General features: G+C 38.3%; 1 protein-coding gene across 1 annotated transcript in view; it reads left to right on the forward strand.

The window, feature by feature from the left end:
- Positions 1 to 211: 211 nt before the first annotated feature.
- DMD (dystrophin) overlaps positions 212 to 17,815 on the forward strand; it is a 1,162,034-nt gene continuing 1,144,430 nt past the window's right edge. The window contains exon 1 of the mRNA XM_056326975.1: positions 212 to 232. Within this exon, the coding sequence (XP_056182950.1) occupies positions 226 to 232 (7 nt within the window). The 5' untranslated portion in view covers positions 212 to 225. The remainder of the gene's footprint in view (positions 233 to 17,815) is intronic.

Consider the following 17,815-nt stretch of genomic DNA (forward strand, 5'->3'; position numbering starts at 1 on the left):
ATGATGGAGAGAATCATGTTAGGCATGCCCACCTAACCTAACTTGAATCATGCGAAAGGGGAGCTGCTGGAATTCAAATAGACTTTCTGGTTCCCAGCAGTCGGCAGTAATAGAATGCTTTCAGGAAGATGACAGACGCAGGGGAAAGATGCTGTTTTGCACTATCTTGATTTGTTACGGCAGCCAACTTATTGGCATGATGGAGTGACAAGAAAAGCAGCTGGCATGGAAGGTAGGATTATCAAAGCTATTGCATCATTATGAATGTAATTAGAAACTGACCATGACAAAGCATATGCTAGAACAAGCTGCTGCCGATGGCAGAGGATTTGTTGCTGAGGTCTTGAAACTCTGAAAACATTCCTCGTGCAAAATGGATTTTGCAGTTTCATTTATGCTTTCTTTCCTGCTCGCCTCCGAGCTTGGGGAGCTGCTTGCTTGAAAGAGAGTGTTGTGTTAGAATGAGGGTGAAGAATAAAGTATTTTCTAAGTCTGTGAAGCCTCAGGTAGATAGAAACAAACAAATGTGAAACAAGACTGGGAAAGGCTCCCTCTGATTCACTAGCAAGCTCTGATTGATATATTGGCATATTCAGGAATCTGGAGAAAATGAAGATGCGTGTACTGAATGTTTTGGTATAATGAAAAGGTATTATTGCAGGTCTCTCTTTATAGTTAGTTTTTCCAACAGGTTTTATTCCCCATCAGTTTTTAGTTAATGACATTTATTTGGTTGTTCGGTATTATATAAAGAAAATACATCGATATCTCCTGCAGGGTTTCTCGACAACTCCAGCATCTGTTTCAGCTATTGAACTGTATTCACGTTTTGCCAACTTGATGCCTACCCAGCTGGTCTATCATTTCTCGCTTGATTACTGCTCTTAATTTCTCTGTATCAGCTTGTTTCAGACAGGATTTTGAAAGCTGTTAATGAGAAATGACAGTAACTGCTAAATTATTGAGAACTGGGAATATTCTCTAGGTTTTGAAACATCAGAGACCATTTTTGTGTGCATTTTATTAATTTCATACTCTGTTGCAGTGAGGTTTTCGTATAAGCTTTGAATTTAGCTGTGAATAGTTTAAAGTAGGTAAGTCACAAGCATAACTTTCAACTGACTATTTTGAGAAAGTTTGGGAAAATTTAAAGGTGCTTGCTTTGGCGTATCTATCCTGTTAACAAATGTTCCTTCCTCCTGCATACCCCCCACCCCAACACCCCACCCTACCCCCCACCAACATATATAGTCTCTGTCACAGTGAACGGTCGTTAAATGTATACTGTACATATTGAAATATATTTTATCACCGCTAGGGTGAAACTGCTAAGCAGTTCTGAACAGGTGATTTGAACAGGTTTAAAACAGACGTCGGTTCTGGTGGTGTGGGTTGCCCTCAATCTAAGAAGTAAAAGTGTTTCTAAATGTAAGCCAGGACCTCACTTTCCTTCCTCTTTGGAGGTCCAACAACCATTCAAACAGTGCTTGAAAAGCTCACAGGATATGCTTATGTCAAATTATTTGGATTATTTTGCCTTACAAAATGCTTTCTTTCAATGTAAACTCTCTTCTTCATTAGGTCTATTGGGTTTTCCAAGGTGATGAGCAAGAAAGTCTTGTCATACTGGATATTTACTTTTCTGACTTTATTTTAAATTACTTTGCTGGCTGTACTCTATGTAGTCTTGTCAAGAGGGGATCAGGCTATTAAACCCTAAATGTTGCTGACTAAAGCTGTAACAGTTTTAGAAAGATAGATGTTTCTAGATATACAGCAGTGAGCAAGCCTTTAGAAAGTTTGCAGGTAAAGATCAGTAAAACTGATATGGTGTTAGCTAGTTTGAGCATTTCCTTGCTTTGATCATCTCTTAGAGGCATTTTAAATTATTTTGTGACTGCTGGTAGGGGAGATGTACTTACTGATGGAGAGGATCACTGTGGGGTTTGTATAGCCAAAAATAGTTTCATAGTTTTGATGACAATAAAAAAAAAAAAGTTTTTCTATATCAGAGTTCTATTAAATTTAACAATAATTGTCCTTGTTGATGATGATGAAACCATAGAGTGAATAACCCATCTAAACAGCTTAAGTGCCATTCACCTTTTCAGGGTAGCAGTAAAACGGTTTTATGTTGCATGTATTATATTTATACCCCTAAAGGTGCTGGTCGCTCCTTGTCTCAAGAGTGCTGGCTGGCTATTGTCATACAGTAGTTACTTAAAACGGTCTTTTCCCTGTGACGCTGGTAATCATAACTGCATGCTGCCTGAGGCCATCATCCAGCTGAACAAGTGATTTTATAGTTTGCTTCTGTTTATCTATAGTATTTGGTTTTAGCTTTCTGTTTTGCTGATGAATTAAGACGACACTAGGTGGAGCTAGCTGTTGATTATAAATAGAGCTACAGTTCTACACTCCTGTCTAATGAGCAAGCCCCAGTATATAATGATTATTATTAAAAATAACAATTCTAAATCTTAAGCATTGAGTTGGACCTTAGCCATGAAATTCTAGATCTGGAGAGGTTAGAGGAAACAATTTCTCCATTTTCCTTTCCTTTTATTATTTTACAAGCTAGTAATCAAAGATGAAAAATAATGATAAGGAAAAAGCATCTACATTCAACAAAAAGGGCTGGGAAGCAAACAAATGGAAATAGAAGAAGAAAAGAGGGGAGAAGCAGCAATAAGAGCCAGCAGATGTTTCCACTGTACATACATGCAGATATCCAATCGTGTATCAGTCTGTCTTTAGCCTGATGCACATAGATTTTTCTCTTGTCCTTACACATAAATCCTTTTTTCATTCTGTCTTCCTGAATTAATTTGTAAAGCTGACATCTTTCACTCTATATTTAGATATGGGACCAATGTTTTCAGATCTCTTCTTGGAAATGTGATCTAAAAGGTGTGCAAGGGCACAGGGAGCTGTCACTCATATGCCAGCCGTTCATAATTAAGAAAAAAGTAAAGCATTATTTATTGACTGAGGTGGAAGCTGGTTGTATGTGCTCCTTCACATGATTCTGGTTATTAATCCCAGTCAAGGATAAGAAATCTGTAGTCCTAGACAGTGTGACAACACAAGAAAAATATGCTTACTTGCACACAGATTTACATATATGTAAATGATATGGTACATATATTAATTCAAGAAAGAAAAGAGACTATTTAAAAAAAATAATACATATATTAATTCAAGGAAGGAAAGAGACATATCAAGATATATGCTGATACTTAGGTACACAAACTGAGGAGGAAAAAACAGGATATAAGTAAGAGGTGTGAGGTGAGTGCAGGGAAAGGGGCAGGCAAAAATGGAGATTAGGGATATCAGCTGAAGCAGTCTGGCAGAGCAGTGATAATTCCCATCAACATCTGTTGGGTGAAGCACTTGAAAGTTCAGTCAGTGTCTTGTCCTTACTGCTGTAAAAGGGAATTGGGGTAGGGAGATGCTCCAGTCAGTGAGGAAAACTTGCCCAGGAGGGAAATGACAGCTGCCTGACATTCCAGGAGTAACAAAGTTTAGAAGACTGGGGACTGACCTTTTTTTAATATTGTCCGTAGGAAATTGAAATTTTAGTACTGAGCTGGACATGTGAGTTAGAATGGTTCTGAAAAAGCTCTAGACAAAATCAGGTTGTGCTTGGACCTATTGCTTGTTGGAGGAGTCTTGCAAGAAAGCAGTGTTGCATTGTTAACCTGTCCCAAGAGTTAGGACCTTGAGGAGACCTTTTTGGATATGAGCTACATACTCCGTGCTTAACATCACAAGCATGTGAGGAGATCGGCTATGGTAGAAACAAAGTTTATTAGTTTTACAAGATTGTTCAGCCTTTTATTTGGACTAGACCATGATGATTTTTTATTATTTTTTTTTTTATTTTAATAGATAGTCTTAACCAGAAACAAAGCCTTTGAAATGTGTGAGGTCATCATTTATTTCCACATCTGCTTCCTGTACGATTTTGTCCACCGACACTGCAGAACCTCTTGCTTTGAATAAGCCCATCCTGATGTGTCCTGAATGTTCCTTCTGACAGCAGGTAGACGTGTGTAGTGCAGCACTGCTTGGCTTTCTGATGCTGGTCAGCTGCTGTTTCACTCAGCTTGTGGTTCCTGCTGAATAAGGTGGAAATTCTAGTTTAGAGGTACCCATGGTGTGGGGAAGCATCTGACCATCTTGGGCAACGGTCAGGAGAAGCTGAGCCAGGAGAAAGAGGTGTACTCCTTCTCTCTATCACCAAAATCTGCCCATTTTAAAATCCACTGTAATGAGGAGAGCAGAAGGAGGGAAAATGGCACATAAGGCGAGGAATGGAGGGGCTTCAGGTGTTCCGTGAGGCAGTCGTCTGATGAATGGATGGTAATCACCTTGCATAAAAAAACCATGAGGAAAAGCACATGCAGGAGCCAAGCTTGTCCAAGGGTTATGCACTGCCAAAAAGCTTTCCACAAAGAAATATTACGTAATGATAAAAATATATTAGTGAATTATGTCTATTAGCAAAGAAAGAAATATTTTTGTCCTTCGAGAGCCAGAGTTCAAACTTTGTGGGTTTAGTTATTTATTCTTACCATGTAAGAGAATTATAATTGTTACAAAATTTGGGAGTGTTTATTTGATAATAAATGCTAGAGGATATCCTTTCTCCCCAGCCCAGATTAGGGTTATTTTACTTTTTCTTTTTTTTTTTTACAGAGTGTTAGACGATCTATCCCTGTAATCACATAGTTTTAGTCTCCGTAGGAAATGCTGGTATTTCCTGAAGCTGCTGGTTGTTGCTAAACACCATGCTAACTTTTTTGCATGGTGCTGGAAGGAATGAAGGGCAGTGGAAAGACCCATCTATCTGAACCAGTTGCTGGACTTTGGTCAGTGAGGACATCTAGAGAAAAGTGTGAGAATTTTCTGAAGGCTGCTATTTTCTTGCTTCTTTTTCTGATTCTGGTGAAATTAGACCAGAAGGTTACTACATTTAAATTAGAAATAACAGGAAAGCCTTCAGCTTACTGTTCTGCTGCCTGTCATAACTGGTGGATATAGCCCATCTCCTTCTTAAACTACAAGGTACAGACGGTCTTGGATCTTCTTTGTGCTGTGTCACTAGCTCTGAAATGTCCAAGTGATTCGCTGCAGAATTGAAGTGATGAATGCAGTTGTGAAGTCCTTGCTGAAATGCCCTGGACATGATAGACCCAGTCATACAGTAATGAAAGAGGGAGAGCTGAAATGAGAAGGTGGAAAGGGAAATCAGGTCCTTACCAGAAATGGGAGAAACATTGAATAATAATAGTTTTAATTGTATCTTTCTTTGTAATTTCTTTATGATCTGAGCATCTGAGAATAAGGATGCAAGGTACACCTGTTTAGAAAAATTAAGAACCTCCAGCTGCACTGCAGTTTCTTTAGTTTTTGTTATCTTTAGAATAGATCTTAGTCTAAGGAAAATCAGAAGAGTAAATCAAGATTAGGCACATTGTTTTTCACTAATATCCTTGAGTTACCCAGCTTAGTGTTTTCCATTACAGTGCTGTTCTTTCCAAGATGTTTCTTTCATTTACATGTCCCTAAATGTTTTATTGCACATAATGCAACCAGCACTCTGACTTGTTTGATGATACAGAAATTCAAGATGCTGAAATGGTCAGAGATACTTTTAGTTTTGACCGATGCTGACGAAGACTCTTTTTTTCTTTCTATTTTTTTTTCCTTCCACTCTCCTCCTTCCTGACCATGACTTGTCACAACTGAGGAAAAAGGTAGATCAGAAAAAAGTTAAAGCAAATTCTGAACAAAATCTAAGCTACTGGAAACTTGTGTTTTCTTAATCTACATCTAGTTTCACCTTCACCTCTTTCTGTGTCCTCCTGATGCTTAAGACTAAAGAGCATGCAGATTTTCTTTTATGGGGTCAACTTCTTTTAGCATTCACTCCTGATCACATGTATTGATCTGGTTCCCTGAAACTTAAAAGCCACACTAAATAAAGCCACCACATGCTGTTTTCTCTAGACTTTCTTTTTATGAGCAGCCTGTTATTTTTATATAGCCATTCTGTGGGTCGCATATGTTTTTGCAGTAAATATTGCAAAGATATTGGGAAAAGGTTCATCATTTTGTCATTTTGTATTTTTGGAACACCATTTATATATTCTCACAGTATGCTTGTATTTAACACATCTTTATTTCCTTTTATTACAAAATAACATTTATAATGGGAACTCCTCTGTAATTTGTTACTAATGGTCCTAAATGCTATTTAATAAATATTCCTTAGGTACAAACATCACTTTTTCAAAGGGAAAGCTGGAATTTTCACCTGTTTGTTTAAAAGTAGGATTTTGTCAAAGACAAGACTTTTCAGTTTGCAGTCCTAGGCTGCTTTTCATTCGCTGTTGGTCCAGTATGAGATAAGGACTGCAAACACTGACAAAAGCAACCCGTTGTTTTCAGTAATGACTGCAGCCCCTGAACTGTGACTGAATCAGGTTTGATACCAAGACAGAAAATAAAGGTATTAAATAACTGCACATGCATGGAAAATGTTACACCTATATATTTCCAAGCCATAATGGATGGAATCTTTTAAGATGGATGCTTTGGTGAAATAGTTTTGGTGCCATTAAGATATGAGGTGAGTGAAGGCTGAAGATAAGGTTGTTAAGCATTTCAAGATGTTTATGGTTTAATGTGTGTGATGACTCCCAGACTAGCACTAAAACTACTGACTTCTCATTTCTTAGTAGCCTTGTTTTAGACTATTGAAAAGCACAAGGGATTTTTATCTTACAAATTAATTTGGTACTTAGCAAAACATTTCAAAAATACTGAAATGAATTGCCAGCCCAGTTGATCCCGTGATTAAATCTTTGTATGCATGTGTCTCTTCAGATATTTCTTCAGAAGCCAAGAATAAAAAGCATGTGACAGATGTTGGTAAATCCCAGTGACTATATTTATTCACAAGTTCTCTTATTTTTGAAAACTTCAGAAATTAGTGGATTAAATAAGCTATCAGTTATGATACAACCTGAATCAAGATCAAACAAATCCTAAGACAGGGTTATGAGCAGCATCTCAGGGTACTAATTTAAGGATGTAACTAAGAGGCAGAAATGCAAAATGCTTGACATACCTTGGCACCACATGCAAACCAAAACCGGCACCATCATCTGCCCTCAATGTGAAAGGTCAAATATAGTCTTAAAGGTCTTTTCCAACGTGAATAATTCTATGATTCAATGGTTTGCTTCCTTCAGAGAAGCTATGCTTTGATTTCTGTAAAGTTCTTTTAGCAAGTTAAAAATGCTTTAAGTAGTAATATCTCATTGTCTATATAATACCTAATCCCACGCTTACAAGCGCTGTTTGTTAAACTTTATGTCCCTAAATGTGACTATTGATCATCAGCATTAACCAAAGTTTAGTGCAGATAAAAGTTCCATAACTGTAGGTAAACAGTGTGTTGCTGAAGAGTATCAACTAGGATTATTCCTGTGGCAACAAGTAAATTAATTTTGCAAGAGTCCTTCATGAAACCAGTATTTCATATGGGATTCTGCACAATCCGACTGACCCATAGAATAAACAGCAGCCCAAGCATCTGTGTCGGGCTACATTTATCACACAATTTCTTAAATCTGCTGAAGTCTAGGAAGTAGAACACTTATAAATTCATTATTTAATGTGAATATTTTATTATTTATCATGTGACAACAATGTATGTGGCACATGACAAAGCACAGAGAAAAGTGACTACTTTGCTCTAGGGAATGATATATAATTAATGTGAAGGGTCTGCTTTGTATTCTCAAAACCAGATGCAGAATGATGGCTTGCAAACCTCGGCCAGCTGTGAAGCTGTAACATATATAAGCAGAAATGGGATTGCATTTTGTGGCCTTTTTATTACTGACACACAACTTGAGAATTATAAACTGAATGGTAATTGTATTATACAGCAACAAACCACCCATTGATGACTCTGAGATGCCATGGAAACACAGAGGTCCCCATATTAGTTGCAGTTTCTCTGTGAGCTAGAGATAGGTATGTCATTGAGAATCCTTCACAAGCTGTACTTCAATAGAAACACTGAAACTGAAAGAGAGGGAGAAAAAAACATCTGCATTGAAAGTGAGAAAATATGAATTAGTCCATTAGATGTGGGAAAGGCAGAGGTGTCAATTTAGAGCACCAATGTACTCTGCTGTTTTATGCAACTTGTTGGTATCTGCCAGGTCAGGAGACATTTTTTTAGCTGAGCGAACAGCCATGTCAAGACAGTTGTATGCATTATTATAATTCAGGAGAGAAACCCCCAGGTGTTTGGTTTGTGTTGCAGCACAGTTTTCTGGTTTGACACCTTGCCCCAGGTATTTTTAGAAATACAAAAAGGCACAATATAACTATTGAGGAGAGGTGTATCGGTGCTGAAATCATCAGTTTTATTTTGTTCTCTGGGATTTTCTATTGTCCCAGCTCTCTCAAGTGAGTTTAAAGGAAAAAAATCAACTAATACTGGTACTGCTAGACAAATCCACATGGACAAGACTGGAAAAGCAATTCTGTGTACCCCCAGCATAGGTATGGGACTGGGAAGCACTAGCCTCACCCACATCAGTACTTCCCTGGAGAGGCAGGGCCAGAACAATGCAGGGGGTGGGCGGTGGGGGTGGTGGGTTTTATGGGTGCTGGCCAAGGTCAACCCACCATAATGAGGTCAGAGAGGATTATTCCAAGTGGGCTTTCTAAATTGACAGGAGGTAATGAGTCAAGGTTGGTAATTTTTAGGGATAACCGATATTAGAACAGATGGGTGTGGACAACATCTGATCCTTGGTGAAAAAAGGAAGGTTGTAAAATGAAACCTCTCTCTCTTTGAAACAGTGTGTCACTCCAGAGGTACTTATCCTAAACGTGGCCTAAAAAGATAGATGACAATTCATCATGTAAAAGGCATCATTACTAGTTTACCATCGGTGTAGACTGTGTGCGCCTGAAATAAGAACAGGAGCATGAGGAATTATATTTGAGCAATTTCAAGAGTGCTTTGGCTTTGCTAATATTTTTACGTACCAGAGAGAGATTGCATGCATCAGAATTTTTCATTGCCTGCACTCATAACATATGACTCAAACTTGAGTTTTAACCCATTCCAAGGATGCTTATGTGCTTTTAACTACTTAAAAGTGCAGGAGATTTGGTGCAAAAATTGGTGACAGCCTGTGACTGTGACATGCTGTCCATTCAAAAGAGTTAACAGAAGAGAGGAAAAAGTTTATTGAAAAGATATGCCATAAAAATAAACACAGAAAATGTAGTTTCTTTCCTTAAAAAAAAAAAAAAAAAAAGGCACTACTCAAATGGGTGTTATTGGCATTTCACAATACATTGGTTGTACAGATGTTATCCGTTGTTTCTGCTGCAGTTATATATATTTAAAAAAGATGCTATTAAAGCATTTTGGTTGTTTCATCATTCTGAGGTAATTAATGAAGAGAAAATCCATTGTGTCTTCATTTTGAGAACATTTTAAATCTTACTGTACTGGTAGCAGATGGGGCGAAAGCAAGTTGTCATTTGCAGGATGTTGAAAGCTGTCTACTGTAACAGATTGTGTTCTGGAAGTTGTGCTCCTCTTCCGCCATTGCTAACGCGATCCAAGTTTGAAACAATCCAGTCATTCCATAAAAGTATTTTCCCGTAAAAGGAAAGTTGGAAGCATGAAGAGTGAATGGATGTGGGGTGGGGTCTGTTCAGAGTTTTGTTATGTTCAGGAGCCACTTTGGAGCACCCAGCTGGAGCCTTGTGTGAATTGTATCTCAAGAGAAACTTGTTTATACTTTAAAAAAAATATGTATTTTGGGAAATAAGAGTAAAAAGTCAGAAGATACTATGTGCCGTGAGCGTTGCTTTGAGACCACTTTATCATATTCATTACTGATATCAACCTTGTAACTTTGAATTAAACCACTTTGTTTCCCACTGTTGGCTCTCAGAGCTTCAGCTGTTGGCAGTCTGACAACACCAAGCTCCTTTCTGCCTGGAAAACTGCTGGAGTTCTGCTTCCAAGATTACACTGAAAATGGGAGAAGCTTTGTTTTAGTCATTGGGATTCTAGGCCTTAAAAAGGAAGCGCAATTCAGCACAATGGAAATGTAAAGAGCCACAATTCCTTTGCTGGGAGTAAGACAGGTTGTGCTATTTATTTTTACTTATTTGTTGGTATTCAAATTGTACAGCAGGCCAGTAGTGGTTTTGACCCACTTCTCAGATTTGTGAGATGTTATTTCTGACTTCTTTATGTGTAAGTTAGAGAACAGGGTTAGACCTCAAGGTGAATGTCAGGCTTCAGTGGACACACCCATGGAAATCTGGCTTTTCTTGGATATCTTTTCTACCTTCAGAAAAATGGAGTTATGGAGGAGGCAGCAAAGTGGTTAAAAGAAACCAGGTTCGTGTCTCTCATCTGTTACTTCTGGAGACCAGTCAAAGAGTATTTATGGAAGGCTGGCAGTACTTTCTCTTCTTGTAACCAAAGAAATTAAATCACCCCAACCCATTACCGGAATAAAAATCTTAATCTTCACTGCAGATGCATTTTTAGTTAAGATCTGTGATGTTTCTTTGTACACTGGCATGATGCTTAGCACCTGTAAGTCATTTGTCTTGCTTGATTACGCTGGAAAGTAGACTGGAATAGTCCAATTCCTTGTAGTACATAATGAACTCCATTGCTGAAGAACAACATAAGAGATATGCAGTGAGTTATTACAAAACTTGAAAATTCAGTGAGGGAAAGCTCATCTATGCATGAAGCAGGATTAATTTCATTAATCACGTTTTTCCTTTGTTGTAGTTTCCTAAATTTTGGCTTGTTCATTCAGGGGTTTTTGATACTGTATTGCCTACCAGGCTGCAGTATCAAACACTTTGATTGTTACTATTAGCACTAAGAACAGAGTAGGTCTTTAAGTACCTACTTAATTAAGCCAGAACAGATCTGAAACAGTGAGAGATTTCCTCTCCTGGCAAGAGAAGTAAGGGTGGAGTAAGACACACCTAAAATTAAACAGGTTTCATTTCTTTTTTAATCTCTGCTTGAAGAACGCTGAGTCCCTTAAGAGTACAGAGGAGAGAAAAGTTACATGTAGAAAAGTTACTTGGGTCTAAAAAACACATCAAAGCGGTCAGGTTTTTTGTATATTTAGAAAATGGCTGTTTGTCTCTGTGCATTTCAAATGATTCTCAGCATGGTGCTCTCATGGTGCATATGTTCAGCTCAGAGCAAAAAAAAGATGAAGTTTCAAGCCCTCAAAGATTTGTTCCCTTGTAATCCTATTTACAGCCATTGAAGAGCAAGTCTAAAGTTTAATATTAAAGTAAATATTGTTAACCCTGGAAAGTAAACAGCATGAGAGTGATTGAGTTTTTTCCCCTCGGGAGAGTGGATAGGAGGAGAGAGAAAAACCTTGAATAAAATAATTAAGATGATTAATTGCTTCCTTTTTAGCTACTCAAGTAATTTATTCTGTGTTTCTGAATACTGACCATTACATGTCCTCTAGGGCAACAGTCCTCAGAAATGGACTGTTACTGTCGGGAAACGCTGCATGTGTATGTGTGGGGAGGAGAACTGAGGAAGCATATTGTCAGGAAACTATTCCCAGAAAGGGAGATGCTGCACTACGCTGAAACACAGGCATATGATTGCTGAAAATGTAACAGATAACTGTATGGACCAGCCTTGCATCTCCTGCTTAGTGTCTGAATGTCACAAAGTACATCTTTTGGAATCAGTGCCCTCTGTTCAGGTCTGTTTGGGAGCATAACAGAAACTGGGGTTTATGGAAGAAGAGCCCCTGAGCCCATCCTAAGTTTTATCTCAAGCTGAACCTCTCAAATGACAGAAGCAGCAAGTTCACTTTTCTATATCTTCTGTATCAAAAGATTTATAGAAATCGGTGGTGGAATACCTAGTCTCATTCCCTGTGAACTAATGTTATAAAGAGTATGATAGGGCAAGTATGTTTCTGTCCTTTGTCGGTTCTAAAATACAAGAAGAAGAACATATCTGAGGAAATTTAAAAGCATTCCCTTGAGAAAGGAGAACCATTCTTACACTCTGTGTTTTGCCTTTGGAACTCATTGCCGTTAAACACGAAGTGAAAAAGGCATCGCAACTGTCATTTTTCAGAAAGTGTGTTTACATCCCAGTTTGATGTTTAACTGAGAAAATCACTTTATTCAGCATTTATTTGACTTTTTGTCATACCTTTGCCGTAATCCAAGTAGTTCATTTCTATTCTCTGTAGTCAGTGTTACAACAGCTAATGCATTTAAAATCAGCCAACAAACCGAAAATTAGGAACACTTTCTTTTTAGGGGTTGTCTTAGAGTTACTTTTTAGGGGTTGTCTTAGAGTTATTTAAAGGTCTATGGCCTTTATAAGATATCTGAATGAAATAAGTTTTATTTTGGAACAATCTTTTTATGATTTATTTTTTTTACTTAATGCTTAACAGTTTTAAAAATGAAGATGTGTTTCTTCTTGTCTTTCATGTTATTTTCTTTTCATCTCTTATTTTACTTTTTAATATTTGCTACATCTTCCTTGCACTTCGACTTCCTTTTTACTTGCTCTCTGTGCTGTATCTTATGATGCCTGTAGGTACTATTCAAGATTGACAGTGCCAGTAGTTAATACTTATGTTAAATTTAACACATACCATTCTGTAGAGGTGTAAAATAAGTTGTTTGGATATTGAAGCTCTAAGATAAAAGCTAAAGTGACATACCTATTTCAAGTATCACATCAACCTGGTTTGCATGCCACAGTCCTCCTGCCAAGGATGCAGATTGGATTCCAAGCCAAGCAAAGCAAACAGGACAGGTATGTTGCTGTCACTTTGACCTGTGTGTATCACATTAACTCTTCTACGAGCATATGCTTAAAACTGAAAAATAATCAGCGGATGTGGTCTCCACCACCTCCCAGTCGTACTCAATAGCTGTGGTGGCATTTACCGCTATTTGGTATTGACCAGTCCCTACAGCCCACTCACTGTTAGTAATATAATTGTATAAAATGAGTCATCCCTTAGCTCTTGGATTTATTTCAGATTTGTGTCTTTTCCGTTACATACTGAACCACCTTCTCCTCCTCATCAGCCCTCACTGCAATTGCTGACATCCTGGTTGGATTTACCCCTGCAGGAAGACTCTGTCTAGCAGACAGCTCTACCTGAATATGTTATTTCATCCTTCAGTAAATGTAGATTTATTTTGAGCTTTTATGCATGTTCTTACACATAGAGGTAGTTGTTGGATTATGAATTTTCAAGTTACCAAGAAAAAATTTTAAAAAGAGAAATAAAGCCTCTTTGGATATAGGTTCCCTAAGACCTTGTGGGTTTCCCCGCCCTGCATTTGGAGGGTACCTTGTCTACTCCTGTGCAGCTATTTTTAGTACAGCTGGGGAACCTGTGGGTCATTGTGGCACATTCTCTCAGCTTAATCTCCTGTTACTTATGCTAATGAAGCTTGTGGCTCTGGATTTGTGCTTCACTTTGGCATATTGCCATCTCTGCAGCAGAAGCCAAAGGTGACTTTATCCACTCCACCTGAGATGTTCTTTAAGCACATTTTACTTTTCCAGTGACATAGCCCCAGATCTCTGCAAGTCACCCAATTATGCCTGTTTCGATCTCCTCATAGGAGCATGGATTTACAACCTCCAATTTATTCTCCTCATTATCTGGTGAAGTTCTAGAAAGCTTGTCTAAACTTGCTAGAAGAGTAGAAATTTCATTTTTATATGGAGACTGTGGAAGTTTGGGGAAACTGAAACAAATATTGACAGGAACAAACCTATGCATGTGCACATGTATTCCCTCCTCTAATGAGATAACTGTATTTCACATCATGCTACTGTCTCATCTCTGAGGTCTCTAGGTGATTTGCAAACGTGGGTGAATTTTGAGCATAACAATGTACAGATGGGTAGGTACGTTATTCTTGTTCAGGAAATGGAAATAGCACAGGGAGGTTTAGTAAGCCAGTGGTTCTGGAAGTCCATCTCAGTTAAAGGAACAGGATTTGTGTCTGATTTTGTATCTTCTTGTTTCCTTCTTGAATGCTGTGCTAAAAAGGGAGGGGAACAAGATTTGGAAACTCTGCTTCTTGCTGTATCTACTTTGTATGCCTTTGTTGACCCTGTGAATACAAATTAGCTAGAGCCTTGCTAATTTGTTAAGCTTTTGCCCGTGATTGGGCTTCGTTAACATCATAAAATGTAGCTCACCTTTGCTAAGTTTAGGTGAAGCCTGTTCACTTTTCATTCTTCTAGAAGTGATGCAGTGGGAGATGCCACATTCTTGCAAGCTACAGCCAATCAAAATGTACTGGTTTTGGGGTCTGGATTTTGCTCCAGCTTTTGCATCCTCTAAATTATATGCTCAACCTTCTAAACAAAACCGTTCTTTTCAATGTTTTGTTAGAGCCTCACACATTGTACTTTGCCTTTTGATGAGGAACAATTCAAGGTTTTAATCTTGATCTGCCTTTGACAAGTACACAGAAGCCTGCAGTGTCTCCAGGCATAGTCATCTTCCTTACCTCTTTTCTCTCTCTCCAGTTTACCTGTCAGTGCATTTCAGAGGAAATCAGGAAGGAAAAAAGCTGAGATTTGTTGGTATTCCAAGAAAAAGATTCCTGGTTCGTGTATTTCTGAGCCTGGGAGTTCGCATGGTTGTTGTCATTGAGAGCAGGGACAAAGGTGATATTTGTCTTCTCCTACTCAAAGCAACAGGAGAGCAGATGTTAGCAGGAATGGTGCTAATACTCTGCAGTAGGAACAATAGTGCATCTAGCAGGAAAGGTCCCTGGCTCACCATGTTTTTGACAGCTTTAGGGCACAACTACAGTGTGCAGTGAAGAGAGCCCCACCAGCCCAAATAAGCCAAATCTGGAACTAGATGCTGTTTAGCTGTGTTGCACAGGGGGATGGTGAAGTTTCCAGGCCTGCAGACTCCTGGAACATGCTGAATCTTAAGGATTTACCAGATGATCAGAGGAAACGAAAGGAGGAGGGGAAAAAAAACCTAATCCCAAGAAAGTGCTGTGGAAAATTCATCAAAACGTGTGTGTGCATATGTCTGCTTGTACCTACACACACACATTTACAGACAGATATTGCCTACCAACTATATTAATAGTACTCTATCTGTTTCCTGCCTGGAATGCTTTAAATGTGGTGACCTTGTAATGATTTTAATTTAGTTTGAGGCTAAAAAGTTAACTGGAAAGCTATTGTCATAGGTCTAGTAATAAATACAATTTCCAATGCAATATACTACTTAATTTTTGCTGTTGCCTTTAAGTTGAAAGTAAGCAAAAGCAACCCCCTTTAAACTCAGTTTCTTCCCAAATTGGCATAATTCACAAATACAGGGAGAAAACTGAATGTGTTTATTGCAGTCATGATAATTATGGAACACAAGATTAACCTAGCCAGGGAAGATAAATATCTTGGTATTTGCTGCAGTGACAAACTGACTTCGGAATGCAGCCTGACAGAGTGGCAGATGAAATTTGATTTTTCTAGCTATACATAGCTCACAACAGGCCACTGTAATATATGTTGAATTTAAATGTCCCAAGAACCTCATGTTATCTTTGTAGCATGGGTGGTTATTGTTTTATAATATCTTATGGGAAAAGTCTATAGCTTTAATGCTGAAAATAGGTAAAAGTCTTTGAAAGATGATGAAAATAGGAGACTGGCTTGAGCTGTAGAACTTGCTTTCTGTCTAAAGTGTGAATTAGATCTTTCTCAAAGGCCATGTATTCCAGGTCTGTCTGTATAATTGAGTTTCATTGGTATTGCATAACATGCTCTGTCTTACTAAAAAATAAGTAAAATTCTTTTAGTGGGTAAGATCACATTTGTCTGAGCTGTGGTTGACTGCCACAAAAACAGGCTAAATGTATATAATTTGTGAAGAAAAATACTGTTATGTTTTCCCTAAATTATGGAGGCAAGAAAAACTATATGCTGGTGGAGAAGTCGGAACAGTTGCTAAATATTTGCTGGTCCATTTTTCTGTGTCACTGAAGCACTGTTGACAAATAGTGCTCTCTGTTAGTTTCCTGTGATGTCCCCTATACATGGAGAAAAGTTTCACAGTGATGTTTATTCATTTTCTTAGCTAAATAAAACCCCTTCAACAGGTTTCCCTTCAAGGGGGTTTCAGTAATGTCAGGGAAGTTCTGGAATCTTTGTTTCAAGCCTTCAGCATCCAGTTACCAACGTTTGCAGGTCTCTGGTGCTGAATTTGTGTTCTGTAGTGCACTTTTTTTCGTTCTGAGATCTGCAGTGTAAGTGCAAGAAGGGGGCTCATGACAGCGCTGTTTCTTTCCTGAGGCTTGTCAGCCTCTTTTATGTGTGAGTCAGAGAGTTTAAGACCGGGGAGAACCATTAGATCATTCAGACTGACCTCCTTTAAAGAACAGGCCGTTATGTTTCACACAGGTATTCCTTTGCTGATCCCAGCAACTTGTGTTTGGCTAAAGCATAGCTTTCGGAAAGACTCCCCAGAAGACAACAACAAATGCAATATGCACTTTTACTCTTGGCAGCGTGGTTACACCAGTTAATCGCCCTTTCTAAACAAATACACCCCCCATAGCTGAAAGCTTGCCTCAGTCTTTCTGTTCAGTCAGCTGGCACACTGCTACCTGTCACTACAAAATTTCCCATTAATTTTTAGCTTGACTTTGCTTGGCTTCGTCCATTCATTGACTTTGTCAATTGCTGTGATTGTTGAGGACTATGATTTCTTCATGTCCCTGGCCAACGTTTTTCTGTGATCTCTCCATAAGTACATTTCCCAAGTGTTTGTCTTCACTTTAAAAATGTGTATTTCCCTGGTTTCTTTCCATTTAGAGTGGATTACTCCTCCTCTTCTTGCAGTTACTGTGTGTCAGCTACACAGTGAGTAGCACCCTACACCTCCTCTTCAGCTGTGCATAAATACACTACTCTGCCGCTCTTGAACTTGATCCTGTAGTGGCATACCAGCACTTGCAATTATAATAAAATTAAAGAACTGGTAATTGAGACATGCTTTTGTAACTGGCACTTGAAAATAATTTTTCATCAAGAAACTATGACCTGTTACTTATTGAAGTGATTAGAAACAGCTCCTTTCAATAGCTGTATTTTCTTTTGAGGAAAGAAGGGAATGGAAGGGCTTATGATGATAGAAAATCTGAATTATCCTATTTCTTAGTGAAGGTTACAACTTCTAAAAAAAACCCAAGCAAATGTTTTTGGAAAGTTATGCTTGAGGTACCAGTCTTGAATTAACAAGGTCTTCCTGGCCTCTTCAGTGTCTGTCTGCACCTCAGCCTAAAGCTCCCTCCACCTTTTGAGGTATAACCAAGTTGTTACGCTTTTGAACTTCATTCATACAGACTCGGATAAATCTGGCAAGCTTCTTACATTGGTATTTCCCCTTCATTCCATTTTTTACCCATTGCTTTTTTAATTTCTTACTGCTACAACTCATTGTAGAAGAACTGCTTTTTGAAATAGTTTCCTTCAACTTCAGAAGATGATCCCTTTTGAAGCACTGTGTGTATTTACTTACTACTGGTGGCCTCTGCTCTGTGTCTTTGTTTCAGTTCATTGTTTTTCCCACATCCCAATGGGAACTGAATGATGGGAGGTGTGTGGATGGTCTGTCTTGGACATAGTCTTGATTCATGAATCTTTACATTTGTTTTACCATTCTATCATACATGT

This window comes from Falco biarmicus, chromosome 2, assembly GCF_023638135.1.
Source record: "Falco biarmicus isolate bFalBia1 chromosome 2, bFalBia1.pri, whole genome shotgun sequence".
Lineage (NCBI taxonomy): Eukaryota > Metazoa > Chordata > Aves > Falconiformes > Falconidae > Falco > Falco biarmicus.